This window comes from Catharus ustulatus, chromosome 10 (assembly GCF_009819885.2).
Source record: "Catharus ustulatus isolate bCatUst1 chromosome 10, bCatUst1.pri.v2, whole genome shotgun sequence".
NCBI classification, from domain to species: domain Eukaryota; kingdom Metazoa; phylum Chordata; class Aves; order Passeriformes; family Turdidae; genus Catharus; species Catharus ustulatus.
In genome coordinates, this window is record NC_046230.1 from 14,483,828 (window position 1) to 14,496,699 (window position 12,872).

A 12,872-nucleotide genomic window follows, 5' to 3' on the forward strand; every position below is an offset into this window, starting at 1 on the left:
ATGTCACACACGAGCCTGTGCTGCTGCTGATCACCTTGAATTGATGATGTTCTTGACTTGGTATTTCTTAATGGGTTGGGAGGGAGGAGCAAAGCCAGAATGCTCAACCTGCACACAAACCTATATCCTATAAATCTATAAAAGAAGGTTCTAGGCATGATGTGTTCAGGTTTTTATGTTTTATTATAGCTTTATATAATGCTTTCCCTCAGGGTGGCAATAGCAGGGCAGAGACCCCATGCAACCAGGGAATCATTGTCTTCCTCTCAGCTTTTCCTGATGCCACATCAGTGCTCTCTTTCTCTCTGGATTTCATCCCCAGTAAGCCCACTGACACAGTGAAGGCAACAGCACTGATCCTACTGACAGCATGCAAACAATTGCTATCTTAGCAGATAAAGGAAAAGTAAAACTCAGACTGGAAAGTCGTAGAGCACTTTCATTTTGCCCCAGGTATGGGAATGGAGAATAGGCAGCAATAGTCAGGAGAACTATATCAAAATGAGGCCTGGACCCCATGTGCAGAGGGGGTAAGACCTAGGTTTGTAGCCCTAGGAGAGGGCACTGTCAGGCTGCACACAGAGCAGAGTGACCCTCCAGCTCCAGGGGCTCTGGGGAGGCCAGAGGCAGCGCTGCTTTGGAGCCCACGCCTGGCACTGGCTGTGCCCATGCAGGCTGCAGGCTGTGTCCCAGTGCTGGGCTCACAGGCAGCAGCCAGGAGCTGCTCTGGGAGGTACCCAGGGCTCACCCTGTGCCACTCACCTGGCCACCATAGCGGAGTTTTCTCACAAAATCATCAGCTTTGAAGTCAAACACATGATATGCCATCTCCTTGCCAATGCAACCCTCAGCACGCTTGATGATCTCCTCCACGGGCAGGGGACTGCGGTACTGGTCATATTTGTTGTTGACAGCCCAGGAATCATTTCTGGCCACCACCGTCAGGAGTGCCTTTTTAATCCTTAAGATGACTGTTGTCTCATTGCTGGCTGAATAGGATGGTATTGTTTCATCTGGGAAAGAAATGGAGGTGATAAGGAAGTCAGGTAAACCTTCTCTGGTTCATCCAAATTCTCAGATGACTTTTGGACTGCTCCTGGAAACCTCATATATACACACAGATTCCACATGGAGCAGCACCTGGAGGTAGAAAGGGATCCTGGACCACCTCAATATCCCCGCTGCATCCTGCCAGGGTACACCAGCCTTACCTACAGGTGTCATATGGATGACATATCCACGCCCCATGTAGAGGGCCCAGTGCTGGTAACCTGTGCGCTTGATCTCGATCATGTCCCCGGGATTTGGCTTGAACTTGTCATGACTCATATCAGGAATGAGCAATTCACTGCCAACAGTACACCACAACTGGGACAAAAACAGTGAGGTATCAGCAAGAAATTCAGTTTCCTTTTTGAGAAAGTAAAGGTTAAAATCAACCTTTCCGTAGAAACAGCCAATACGATGCAGCTGATAAAACCAGGTTGAGTAGAAAGAATACATCAGTCCTCAGCAAAGCACTGGATGGGAAGTGGCAGTGTAAGGAAAGGAAAATTTTCTTTCAAGTGCCTGAGACTACCACAAAATTCATCACAGACAGAAGGAGAAGCAGATGTAACAAACAGACCAGTGCTGCTGGTGGTCACCTTGAATTGATGATGTTCTTGACTTGGTATTTCTTAATGGGTTGGGAGGGAGGAGCAAAGCCAGAATGCTCAACCTGCACACAAACCTATTCATATAAAAGAAGATTCTAGGCATCAAGAGTTTCAGTTTTTATGTTTTACTAAGACTTTCATTTAATTATTTCTCTAAGGGTGGCAATAGCAGGGCAGAGATCCCATGCATCCAGGGAATCCCTGCCTTTCTCTCAGTTTTCCTCATGGCCCATCAGTTCTCTCTTTCTCTCTGGATTTATGACTGGAAAGCCCACCGACACAGTGAAGGCAACAGCACTAATCCTACTGCCAGCATACGAAAAATTGCTATCTTATCACATAAAGGGAACTTAAAACTCGGGTTGGAAACACGAGGAGCAATTTCATTTAGCCCCAAGAATGGGAATGGAGACTCAGTATCCATAATCAGGAGAATTAAATCAAAATTAGGCGTGTGCAGCATCAGCAGAAGGGGTATCACCCAGGTTTGTAGCCCTAGGAGGTGTCACTCAGTGAGAGGGCACTGTCAGGCTGCACACAGAGCAGAGTGACCCTCCAGCTCCAGGGGCTCTGGGGAGGCCAGAGGCAGCGCTGCTTTGGAGCCCACGCCTGGCACTGGGCTGTGCCCATGCAGGCTGCAGGCTGTGTCCCAGTGCTGGACTCACAGGCAGCAGCCAGGAGCTGCTCTGGGAGGCACCCAGGGCTCACCCTCTGTCACTCACCTGGCCACCATAGCGGAGTTTTGTCACAAAACCGTCAGCTTTGAAGTCAATAACATAATAAGGCAACTCCCCGTCTATGCATCTCTCAGCACGCCGGATGATCACTTGCACAGGCAGAGGACAGCAGTACTGGTCATACTTGTTGTTGACAGCCCAGGAGTCAGTTCCAACCACCTCCTTCAGAAGCTCCTTTGTGATCTTTTTGATGACTATTGTCTCACTGCCAGCTGATAGGGATGGAACTCCATCATTTGGGAAAAGCATGGAGGAGAAAATACAGGCAGGCAAAACTTCTCAGCCCCGTCCAGAACCACAGATGGTTTTTGAACTGCTCCTGGATATTACATCTACACACACAAGGTGCACATGGAGCAGTGCCTGGCAGGATATATGGCTCCTGGAGCAACCCAACATGCCCTCTGTATCCTGTCACATTTCACCAGCCTTACCTACAGGTGTCCCATGGATGACATATCCATCCCCCACGTAGAGGGCCCAGTGATCGTCATGTTCCCGTTTGATCTCGATCATGTCCCCAAGATTTGGGGTGTACTCGAAGTCACTCATACCAAGAATGTGCAATTCACCACATATGAAAGCCCTCAGCTAGAAAACACAGAGTAAACTATCAGGAAATTTTAGTTTACTTTTTGTGAAAGTTAAGGTTAAAATCAGTTTTTCCATAGAAACAGCCAATAGGATGCAGCTGATAAGACCAGGAGGAGGTAGAAAGCTTGCACCAGTGTTCTGCAAAGCACCGGAGGGGAAGTGGCAGTGTAAGGAAAGGAAAATTTGTTTCCAAGGTCCTGCGGACTACCACAAAATTCATCAAAGAGAGAAGCAGATGTGACAAACAGACGAGTGCTGCTGGAGATCACCGTGAATTGATGATGTGCTTGACTTGGTATTTCTTAATTCGATGGCCGCGAGAAGCAAATACGGAATGCTGAACTTGCACACAAACCTGTATCTATACAAAAGAAGATTCTAGGCATGATTAATTTGGGTTTTTTTTTTTGTTTTATTAAAGCTTTCATTTAGTTCTTTCTATAAGTCTGGCAAAAGCAGGGCATGCAGCCAGGGAATCCCTGCCTTTCTCTCAGCTTTTCCTCATGGCCCATCAGTGCTCTCTTTCTCTTGGGATTTCATGCCCAGTAAGCCCACTGACACAGTGAAGGCAACAGCACTGATCCTACTGCCAGCATGCAAACAGTTGCTATCTTACCAGAAAAAGGGAAAGCAAACATGAAGCTGAAAACACAAGGAGAAATTTCATTTAGCCCCAGGTATGGGAATGGAGAATCTGCAGCGATAATCAGAAGAATTAAATCTAACAGAGCTATGTGCCTCATTAGCAGAAGGGGTAAGACCCAGGTTTGTAGCCCTAGGAGGTGTCACTCAGTGAGAGGGCACTGTCAGGCTGCACACAGAGCAGAGTGACCCTCCAGCTCCAGGGGCTCTGGGGAGGCCAGAGGCAGTGCTGCTTTGGAGCCCACGCCTGGCACTGGGCTGTGCCCATGCAGGCTGCAGGCTGTGTCCCAGTGCTGGGCTCACAGGCAGCAGCCAGGAGCTGCTCTGGGAGGCACCCAGGGCTCACCCTGTGCCACTCACCTGGCCACCATAGCGGAGTTTTGTCACAAAACCGTCAGCTTTGAAGTCAATAACATAATAAGGCAACTCCCCGTCTATGCATCTCTCAGCACGCCGGATGATCACTTGCACAGGCAGAGGACAGCAGTACTGGTCATATTTGTTGTTGACAGCCCAGGAGTCATTTCCAACCACCTCCTTCAGAAGCTCCTTTGTGATCTTTTTGATGACTATTTTCTCACTGCCAGCTGATAGGGATGGAACTCCATCATTTGGGAAAAGCATGGAGGAGAAAATACAGGCAGGCAAAACTTCTCAGCCCCATCCAAAACCACAGATGGTTTTGAACTGCTCCTGGATATTACATCTACACACACAAGGTGCACATGGAGCAGTGCCTGGCAGGATATATGGCTCCTGGAGCAACCCAACATGCCCTCTGTATCCTGTCACGTTTCACCAGCCTTACCTACAGGTGTCCCATGGATGACATATCCATCCCCCACGTAGAGGGCCCAGTGATCGTCATGTTCCCGTTTGATCTCGATCATGTCCCCAAGATTTGGGGTGTACTCGAAGTCACTCATACCAAGAATGTGCAATTCACCACCTATGAAAGTCCTCAGCTAGAAAACACAGAGTAAACGATCAGGAAATTTTAGTTTACTTTTTGTGAAAGTTAAGGTTAAAATCAGTTTTTCCATAGAAACAGCCAATAGGATGCAGCTGATAAGACCAGGAGGAGGTAGAAAGCTTGCACCAGTGTTCTGCAAAGCACCGGAGGTGAAGTGGCAGTGTAAGGAAAGGAAAATTTGTTTTCAAGGTCCTGCGGACTACCACAAAATTCATCAAAGAGAGAAGCAGATGTGACAAACAGACGAGTGCTGCTGGAGATCACCGTGAATTGATGATGTGCTTGACTTGGTATTTCTTAATTCGATGGCAGCAAGAAGCAAATACAGAATGTTGAACTTGTATACAAACCTGTATCTATACAAAAGAAGATTCTAGGCATGATTAATTTGGGTTTATTTTGTTTTGTTTTATTAAAGCTTTCATTTAGTTCTTTCTATAAGTCTGGCAAAAGCAGGGCATGCAGCCAGGGAATCCCTGCCTTTCTCTCAGCTTTTCCTCATGGCCCATCAGTGCTCTCTTTCTCTTGGGATTTCATGCCCAGTAAGCCCACTGACACAGTGAAGGCAACAGCACTGATCCTACTGCCAGCATGCAAACAGTTGCTATCTTACCAGAAAAAGGGAAAGCAAAAATGAAGCTGAAAACACAAGGAGAAATTTCATTTAGCCCCAGGTATGGGAATGGAGAATCTGCAGCGATAATCAGAAGAATTAAATCTAACAGAGCTATGTGCCCCATGAGTAGAAGGGGTAAGACCCAGGTTTGTAGCCCTAGGAGGTGTCACTCAGTGAGAGGGCACTGTCAGGCTGCACACAGAGCAGAGTGACCCTCCAGCTCCAGGGGCTCTGGGGAGGCCAGAGGCAGCGCTGCTTTGGAGCCCACGCCTGGCACTGGGCTGTGCCCATGCAGGCTGCAGGCTGTGTCCCAGTGCTGGGCTCACAGGCAGCAGCCAGGAGCTGCTCTGGGAGGCACCCAGGGCTCACCCTCTGTCACTCACCTGCTCAGAGACTGCTTCTCCATAGCGCAGCTCTGTCACAAAGTACTCGGAACTTCTACCAAACAAACAATATGTCACCTCCTTGCCCACATAAGCTGCAGCACGCTGGATGATCTGCTTCACTGGGAGAGGAGTTTGGTACTCATCAGACTTGTTGTTGACATGCCATTTATGATTTCCCACCACCTCTTCCAGGAGCTGCCTCTTCACTGTACTGGTAAAAACTGGCAGGTTGTAGGTTCCCAGCATTATCTTTGGTTTATCTGTATACGGAAGGGAGAAGACAAGGCAGGAAGGCAGACCCTCTCTGGTCCCTCCAAGACCTCAGAGGAGTTTCCTCTGCTATTGCAAAAGGCTTTTACACACAAAGGGTCCATCTCCCATGGAGGGAGACACGGTTCCCAAAGTACTGCGAGAAGACCTCTGCAACTCGCCGGTCAGAAATACACTTACCTACAGGTGTCAAGTTTATGACATATCCATCCCCTATGTAGAGGGCCCAGTGCTGATGAAATGGCCGGTCAATCTCGATCAGGTCCCCAGGCTGGGGTTTGCTCTTGTCCTGTCCCATCTCAGGAGCGTGCAGTGAGGACGTGCAGCTGTAGCTGGGCCGGCTGAGCGCAGGGCAGAGCGCAGCGGGGAGGCGAGGGCTGTGCAGGGGCAGCTGCCGGGAGCGCAGGCACGGAGGGTGTCAGTGGCGGCCCCGAGGGCAGCGGCTGCGGGAGCGGCGGCCCCGCTGGCACCCAGCGCATCCGGCCGAGGCCGAGCCCGGCCCGGCTGTGTGTGCAGCTGCTGCCGCCGGCCGCGCCTGCCCCCGGCCGCCCGCGGTGCCCGCGCTCCCCTCCCGGCCGCGCTCCCTTCGGGGCTCCGCTGCCGCCGGCGCCGGGCCCGCTCCGCTGCCCAAAGGCGGCTGCCCGGGGGTGCCCGCGGTGCCCAGCCCGTGCCCAGCCCCTGGGGCACCTCCGGCCCGTGCCCGGCACAGCCGCGCCCGCCGCCGGCAGCGAGCAGGGGCTGCATCCTGCTGGGAAACGCCCGCTCGCATCGCCCGAGATCCGCTCACCCCAGCGCCTGTCCTGCTTCTGTCGTGCGGAAAGTCCCGGGTTGGGGTTCTCACTATAAATACCATACCAGAGGAAATTGCGTGGTTCCTGCTGGGCTCACTGCAAGCACTTTCCCCGAGTCCTCTTTTCTGTCATTGGATGACCCCGTGCTGATGGAAAGGCTGTACTACCATGGGTGGTGCCAAAACCATACTTGGACTGGAAAATCTCTTCTTGTACCCAACAAAGTCTGGCCACTGCCTCATTGCATGGAGACTCTTTTCCAGAGAGGCCCTCCTGTGCAGTTATGGGCAACCGACCCTGTGCATTTTCAATCTACAGAGCATTATCTATCAGAACAACCACCTCTGTGTGCTGAGTAAATCCTGCCTTGAGGACCAGTCAGTCAGCACCACAAATGGCAGGTGATGCTGCTGAGACAGTTGAAATGGCTTTGTGTAAATGCAAAAGACTTTGCAGCAAAAAGCATGGATTAGATTGATGTTAAGACCAACTACAAATGCAGTGAAGAGGAGCAGGTGAGATCCTGAAGCTGGGCTCCAGGATTTACAATGCTGGGGCTTCACTAACTTGCACTGAATCAGCCAAGATTTTCATCCTCTCATGTGCTCCAAATTCAGATGGTTGAAATGCCTAAAAGGTCCTTCCATTTAGGGACCCACTGTGCTTGTGCTGGTTGTGCCCCACAGCACAGGTAAGGATTGTTCTCTCAGCTGTTGGGAGAAGAACAGCCTTGACTTTACTCCATGGCAACTCGTGCGGGTCTGAGGCCTTGCCTACATTTCCTAGAAAGGCTCAGGAGTGTTGAATACAGCAAGTGATGGATTCTGCTGCTCCTCCTCACACTGTCAGTTTGCACTTCAGGCAGTGTTCCACCAAATCCTGTCAATGCTCCCACCGGGCTCCATGGAAAGGCAGCCCCACAATGAGCAACATCACCCTGACTGCAAAGAGAAGCATGGTGCAAATGCAGCTTAGATGAACAGCAAGACATTCTCCAAAGGAGGTAATTCCAGTATTCTTCTCTTAGAGGATGAAGTAGAGATACGGGAGTTCTGTATGCTGCCCTCATGCAGTGCTTTTTTAACAGTGTGTGGAGACAGAATTCTCTGAGTACAGAAAGGCAAAAGCTCATGGGTTGCTGTATAACCATTTAATTAGCCATGAAACATGTTTTGATTCAATTTCCAGGAATCCAAAAATGAGTTTCAGCTTAATTTTGATTATAACATTCTTTTCTGTATTGAAACTAAGGGCTTTTTTCAGAGGTAATAACAATGGGCAGTACAAAATAAGAAGAAGCCTTGACTTGGTTATTTAAAGCATTGTAAAACTGCCATTTAAAATAGGATTGAATTAATTTTCTGTTTTGCTTTGCATGCTTGCACAGCTTTTGATGCACCTACTAAACCTGCTCATCAGCAGAGTATAGCACAAGTGTATTTTAGAAAGGGGAATATAGTTATAAAATTGCTATTTTTAACGACTATTTTTCACCTCCTGATTTCCTTTTCTCCTCTGCCATGGACACAAGATAGTTTTTTTTTCCTGTGTAAATAAGGACACACTGCGGGACTGATCTTCCTCTACAGAGGACAAAACAAACATCTGTTGGATAAGAGGGAAAACAATCATGGATAGTTACTTGCTGAGTTTGCATATAGAAATGCCCTGCATGTGTTTCTGCATACAGGATATTGTTGTGTCATCTGTGTCCACTTCACTGGGCTATGGATGCTACAGAGGTGTTTTTAAAATGGGACACACCTATGAATACTGGCATTCTAAACAGGTATGTGCCTGTATTTCTAGTGAAGTATGTTTGAAACCCTACAAAATTCATGAAAAGTTCCAGGGCTATTGAAACTGGTTAGATTTGGTGTTACCAACCTTTTCAGTGCCCTCTGCAGAGAAGTTTTGAAGACAACTCCAGTGTGGAACTCTGAAAAGTTTATTTGATTTGAACTTTGCATTTCTATCCGAGGCTGAAACTTCATGTTTGAAATACTAATGGAAGTGCCTGGTGGCAGAGTGGTCCTCATGAGATGGTGGTGGTTCAGTCCAGATACAGATTCAGTGTCTGAGGGCTGGCACCCTGATTTAGTGTCTGTCTCTTTGTTCTAGTGAATGTCGAAGAATGCATTAAATTTTCAATGAGGGACCGAAATTTGTCAGATGAGTAATTAATTTCACTTCCAACCTTTATGCAGAAAACACTTTCATTGGCTATTTTAGTCCCACTAATAGAATAGCCTGTCAATACTTCAGAAAAGCCGAGTGGTGAGTAAATCTCTGAAAAACTTCATCTAAACCTTTTGCTGTTAGTTAGGTGCTACAGTAACCAAAATTATGCTCTCAGATGTCTGTGGGGCTTGTGACCTGTTTTAACATAAACCATAAGAGTGAGTGGTGACAGTTGTTATAAGACTGACAGAATGTAGAATAGTTAAAATATGGAAGTACGAGGAAATCAAACCATCATTTTAGCAGTACTCTGAGGCTGATTACTGCTGACCTCACAGACCATTACGTTTTCTTTCTTCCAAATAAATATCATATTCACAGTGATTTTCTTAAATCAAAAAATATCACAGACTTTTATGCTACTTCAGTCTTCTCCCTCCCCCCGTTTGGATACTGTCTGCTGAGCAGCAGTGTAAGATCAGAAAGGTCTAACCTCGGTTAGATGACTGCTCAAAAGGTCTAACCTTGGTTAGATGGCTGTTCTGGGAAATCACACGACTTACAGTCTGGCTTTTGGTTTACAATATAGTTGCTGCCAGAGAGGAATTGGCTATCAGCATTTTCTAGTTACAGACATGGATAAGCTGATAAACTGTTCCCTGGAAGCCAGGAGGAACAACCATGTCCTGGGATGCCTCAGGCACAGCATTGCCAGCCAGGAAAGGGGATCCCTGACTCCTGACAAATGTTTTATGAATCTTCAGGAAGACATAAGGGTTAGAGGTGGACACTGAGAACTGCAATCCCTGAAGATGGTGTGATGAGATTAGAGGTGGTGGAGGGGTGAAGGGATGGCAGCTCTGAGATGCACTGACCTGTTTGCCATGATAGCATGCTGCTTAGAGCCAGGTTACATTGCCTCCAAATTCACTGCTAAAATCATTGTTCCTGGGCTGAATTACTGGGCAAGATTCAGCCTTTTGAGAGGCTCCTTGAGGAGGTGAAGTGCTGTCTGTGGAGTACTGCCCAGGAGCATTTTATTGCTGCCTCTCACTGATCTTGGTTAAGTCCATGTGAAGAGCTGAGGCTTTTGCCAGCACAGGTGTGTTGGCTGCACGTCACATTTTTGTATCTCCAGTATCTGTAGGATGAGTAGCACTCCCACACTGAACAAGTGCTCAGAGGTGCCAGTGTACCTGTGTACTTAAAGTACAGTAAATTCACGAATACAAGCCGCACTGAGTATAAGCCGCATCTCTGGGTGTTGGCAAATATTTTGTTTTTTGTCCATAAATAAGCCGCACCTGAATATAAGCCGCTCTGTCGTTCGCAGCGAGGACCCGCGTGCAACAAAGTTGCCAAATACTAACGGAATGGCGGCAGGGCGGGGTTTATTGGCTGAGCTAAGGCTGTGCAGGCTCGGCCCGCTAGGGGCTGCTGAAGGGGCGAGGTAACCCAGCCCGGCGCTGCCGCTCGGCAGGGCCACTGGGGGCCAGCCGCCGCTGCCACTGGGCTCGGTCACCCTGGCCCGGCGCTGCCCTGTGGTGGCAGGCAGGGACGGAGCCCCCCGCCGCCTCCCCGAGCCGCGGCAGGGGTGGCCCGGGTCCCCCCTCTCCTCCCAGAGCTGCGGCAATGGCGGAGCTGGGCCCCCCCCGTCTCTCCCCCGGGCTGCGGCAGAGGAGGGAAGGAGGGAGCTCTCCCACCTCTCTCTCCGCCCCCCGTTCTGCCTGCAGGGAGCCAGGCTCCACCCGCGGTGCAACAGAGTAGCAATTTGTAACAATCGCAAAATGCCGACTTTGCAGCAGCTTGGCTCAGCACTCTGACTGGCACTTCTGAGGTTGTAAATGTCAGAAAATTATTCACATATTAGCCGCTCCTGATTATTAGCCGCATTTCCGGTTTAGGAGCAAAATCTTAGTCAAATTGGTGCAGCTTGTATTCGTGAAATTACTGTACTGGTGTCCATAATTTTGCAATTGCAACTTTTATATCAAGATAAGGCATTCTCTCTAATGGCCTTGCAATGACAATTAACTTCATCATTATCTCAGGAGATCCAAGTTGTATGAATTAGATTGTAATACCTGTCAAAGTCCAGACACCCAACTAAACTAGAAATTCTGTATTTCTTTTTGCAATGGAAGAACGTAAAAGGGCAAAACATAACCATGACCAGAGCATAGTAATGCCTGCCATTACTTAAAAAGCTTTCGATCCAGATGCTGCAGACAATCATGGAGTAGTCAGTAACAATGCCTTTTGACCAAGTGTATGTGAAGATGATTATCTGTTTGTGTAGAAATGCTCTTGATTCTCACATTTCTTGAGCAAATTAGTAATATAAAAGCAACAGTGGCTTAATCTGGGCATTAACATTGTAGCTGAAGAATAAAACAAAAGAAAAAACCGCTGCAGATGAAGGGTAATTAAGTAGTTCTCCAATACCTTAGGGCGAAAATATTTGTCTATGGAATTTGAACTGTTTTCCACTCTTCTAAGAGAACCTAAACATAGATCCTAAACACAGAAACCATGTGCAACACTAAACCCACAGTCCTGTAGCTGTAAGTAGGATTTGTGTTTTGTGTTTTGAGCAGGGAAGGTGGAGCTGCTGCCTTTGCTGTGAACACCTGATCATTTAGGGCCTGATGGAATTTGTTGGCACCATTCTGTGTTTTGGGTCAGTGTTGCATCCCCATTGTTTATCAATACATGATTCTCACCATAGGTTTTTTATCTTTATTGGTATTACTCACCTGATGAGAAAGGATCTTCAGGGCTTCAAGTTTAACAAAGGTCTGAAAAGCTGTATGATTACAGTCAGGGTGTAGATTGCCTGAAGGGACCCTGAGAGTTGAGAAAAAGCCCCATGATATAACTTCAACTCTTCCAAAAGAAGAAGGGGAGCTGGAATGGTCTGAGTGCTGTCTAGCTGGCTGGTGTAGGCCCAGGAAGAGGAATTGCTGTAAAATGGGGCTTTGGGAGAGAGGAGGAAAAAAAAAACCAAAACCCTTGTGAAAGAAGTCAGTGTCTAAAGCAGGGTAAAGGAGGGTAGTTAAGGAGAAATTGCCATTGCGTATCACCAGTATGTGATGCCCCCTAAAAATCTGATGTGTTAAAAGAAAGAGTGAAGGAAATTTGTGTATGGATTTACTCTGGGCTCCCTCCCTTGCCCCAGCCCATGCCCCTCTTGGGGGCACAGACCCACAGAGGGTGAAGGGCAGAGAGCAAAGCGAGATGCTGTGAATCTGCAAAGTTCATCCCAGGGCTGGTGGCCAACAGGGACCACTGGTGGGTCACCATGTGGGGACAGCTTCCCCAGCCAATAGTCTGGTGCCACCAACATTGTCCATGTCCCCCACTACCCAAAGACATTTCAACCTGGCATGAAAGGAAAGTTTGGCTGTCATTGCTAGTACTGTGTGCTGGGAGTGCATCACCTGACCCCAGTGTTTCAAGGGGCATTGGTCTCTGCAGGGAGAAGGGTGGAAAAACATTCAATTGCCACATTAACCCACAAGTTCTGTGAATTAGCAAGGCCTTCAGTGGATCCAGTTGGTGAGCTGGACTTGCTCTTCCTCATGGGGTTGCATCACAGCTGTGAGGCTGCTGGTGGTGGCAGGATGTTGCTCTGAAGTACCATTGGACGCACACTTTTATTGCCAAAGCCTGAGGGCCAATATACACACGAGTTTTCCAAATACCTCCTCTGAAGCAGGCAGGGTGCTGCCCTTCTGGAAGTGCAGGACAAGTGCCAGCACCTGTGCCCAACCCCAGTCCCCTCTGCCCCCCTCACTGCCCTCTCCAAGATCTGGCCACACAGTTCCATCAGGGAATAAAACAGCCTTTGGCCTGGTTTTTCTGGAATCCAGCTTTGCTTGAAAAATGTCTCTGATATCAGAACTTGGCGTGCTCCCATTTTCATCAAAAGCAAAAAGACTCTCCCCATATTCCAGAGCCAAATTCATTATGTATTATTCACATTTATATATAAAACACATATGGAATAGAAAAATTGCTTGCA

The 12,872-nt window shown here is 48.2% G+C and overlaps 2 protein-coding genes across 7 annotated transcripts in view; both read right to left on the minus strand.

Annotated features, from left to right (window-relative positions):
* The window catches only part of LOC117000800, a 140,244-nt gene that overhangs the window by 3,479 nt on the left and 123,893 nt on the right, over positions 1 to 12,872 (minus strand). For 3 of the 4 annotated variants that reach the window (XM_033068825.1, XM_033068827.1, XM_033068828.1), the window contains 6 exons: positions 4,440 to 4,596; positions 3,992 to 4,218; positions 2,830 to 2,986; positions 2,381 to 2,607; positions 1,212 to 1,368; positions 763 to 1,013 (listed from right to left, as the gene is read on the minus strand). In XM_033068825.1, coding sequence (XP_032924716.1) covers positions 763 to 1,013; positions 1,212 to 1,368; positions 2,381 to 2,607; positions 2,830 to 2,986; positions 3,992 to 4,218; positions 4,440 to 4,596 — 1,176 coding nt within the window. The remainder of the gene's footprint in view (positions 1 to 762; positions 1,014 to 1,211; positions 1,369 to 2,380; positions 2,608 to 2,829; positions 2,987 to 3,991; positions 4,219 to 4,439; positions 4,597 to 12,872) is intronic. The other variant, XM_033068826.1, reaches the window with a different exon arrangement.
* LOC117000803 (phospholipase A and acyltransferase 3-like) lies at positions 2,348 to 6,738 on the minus strand. Of its 3 annotated transcripts, none has more exons than XM_033068834.1 (4): positions 6,664 to 6,738; positions 6,057 to 6,267; positions 5,604 to 5,866; positions 2,348 to 2,380 (listed from the first exon to the last, which is right to left on the minus strand). In XM_033068834.1, exons 1-4 carry the CDS (start codon positions 6,727 to 6,729, stop codon positions 2,363 to 2,365), a joined length of 558 nt encoding a protein of 185 aa, XP_032924725.1. In that variant the 5' UTR covers positions 6,730 to 6,738; the 3' UTR covers positions 2,348 to 2,362. The 3 variants fall into 3 exon arrangements, with proteins under 3 accessions (XP_032924725.1, XP_032924724.1, XP_032924726.1); XM_033068833.1 differs by lacking the exon at positions 2,348 to 2,380 and adding an exon at positions 2,995 to 3,350; XM_033068835.2 differs by lacking the exon at positions 2,348 to 2,380 and adding an exon at positions 3,641 to 3,991.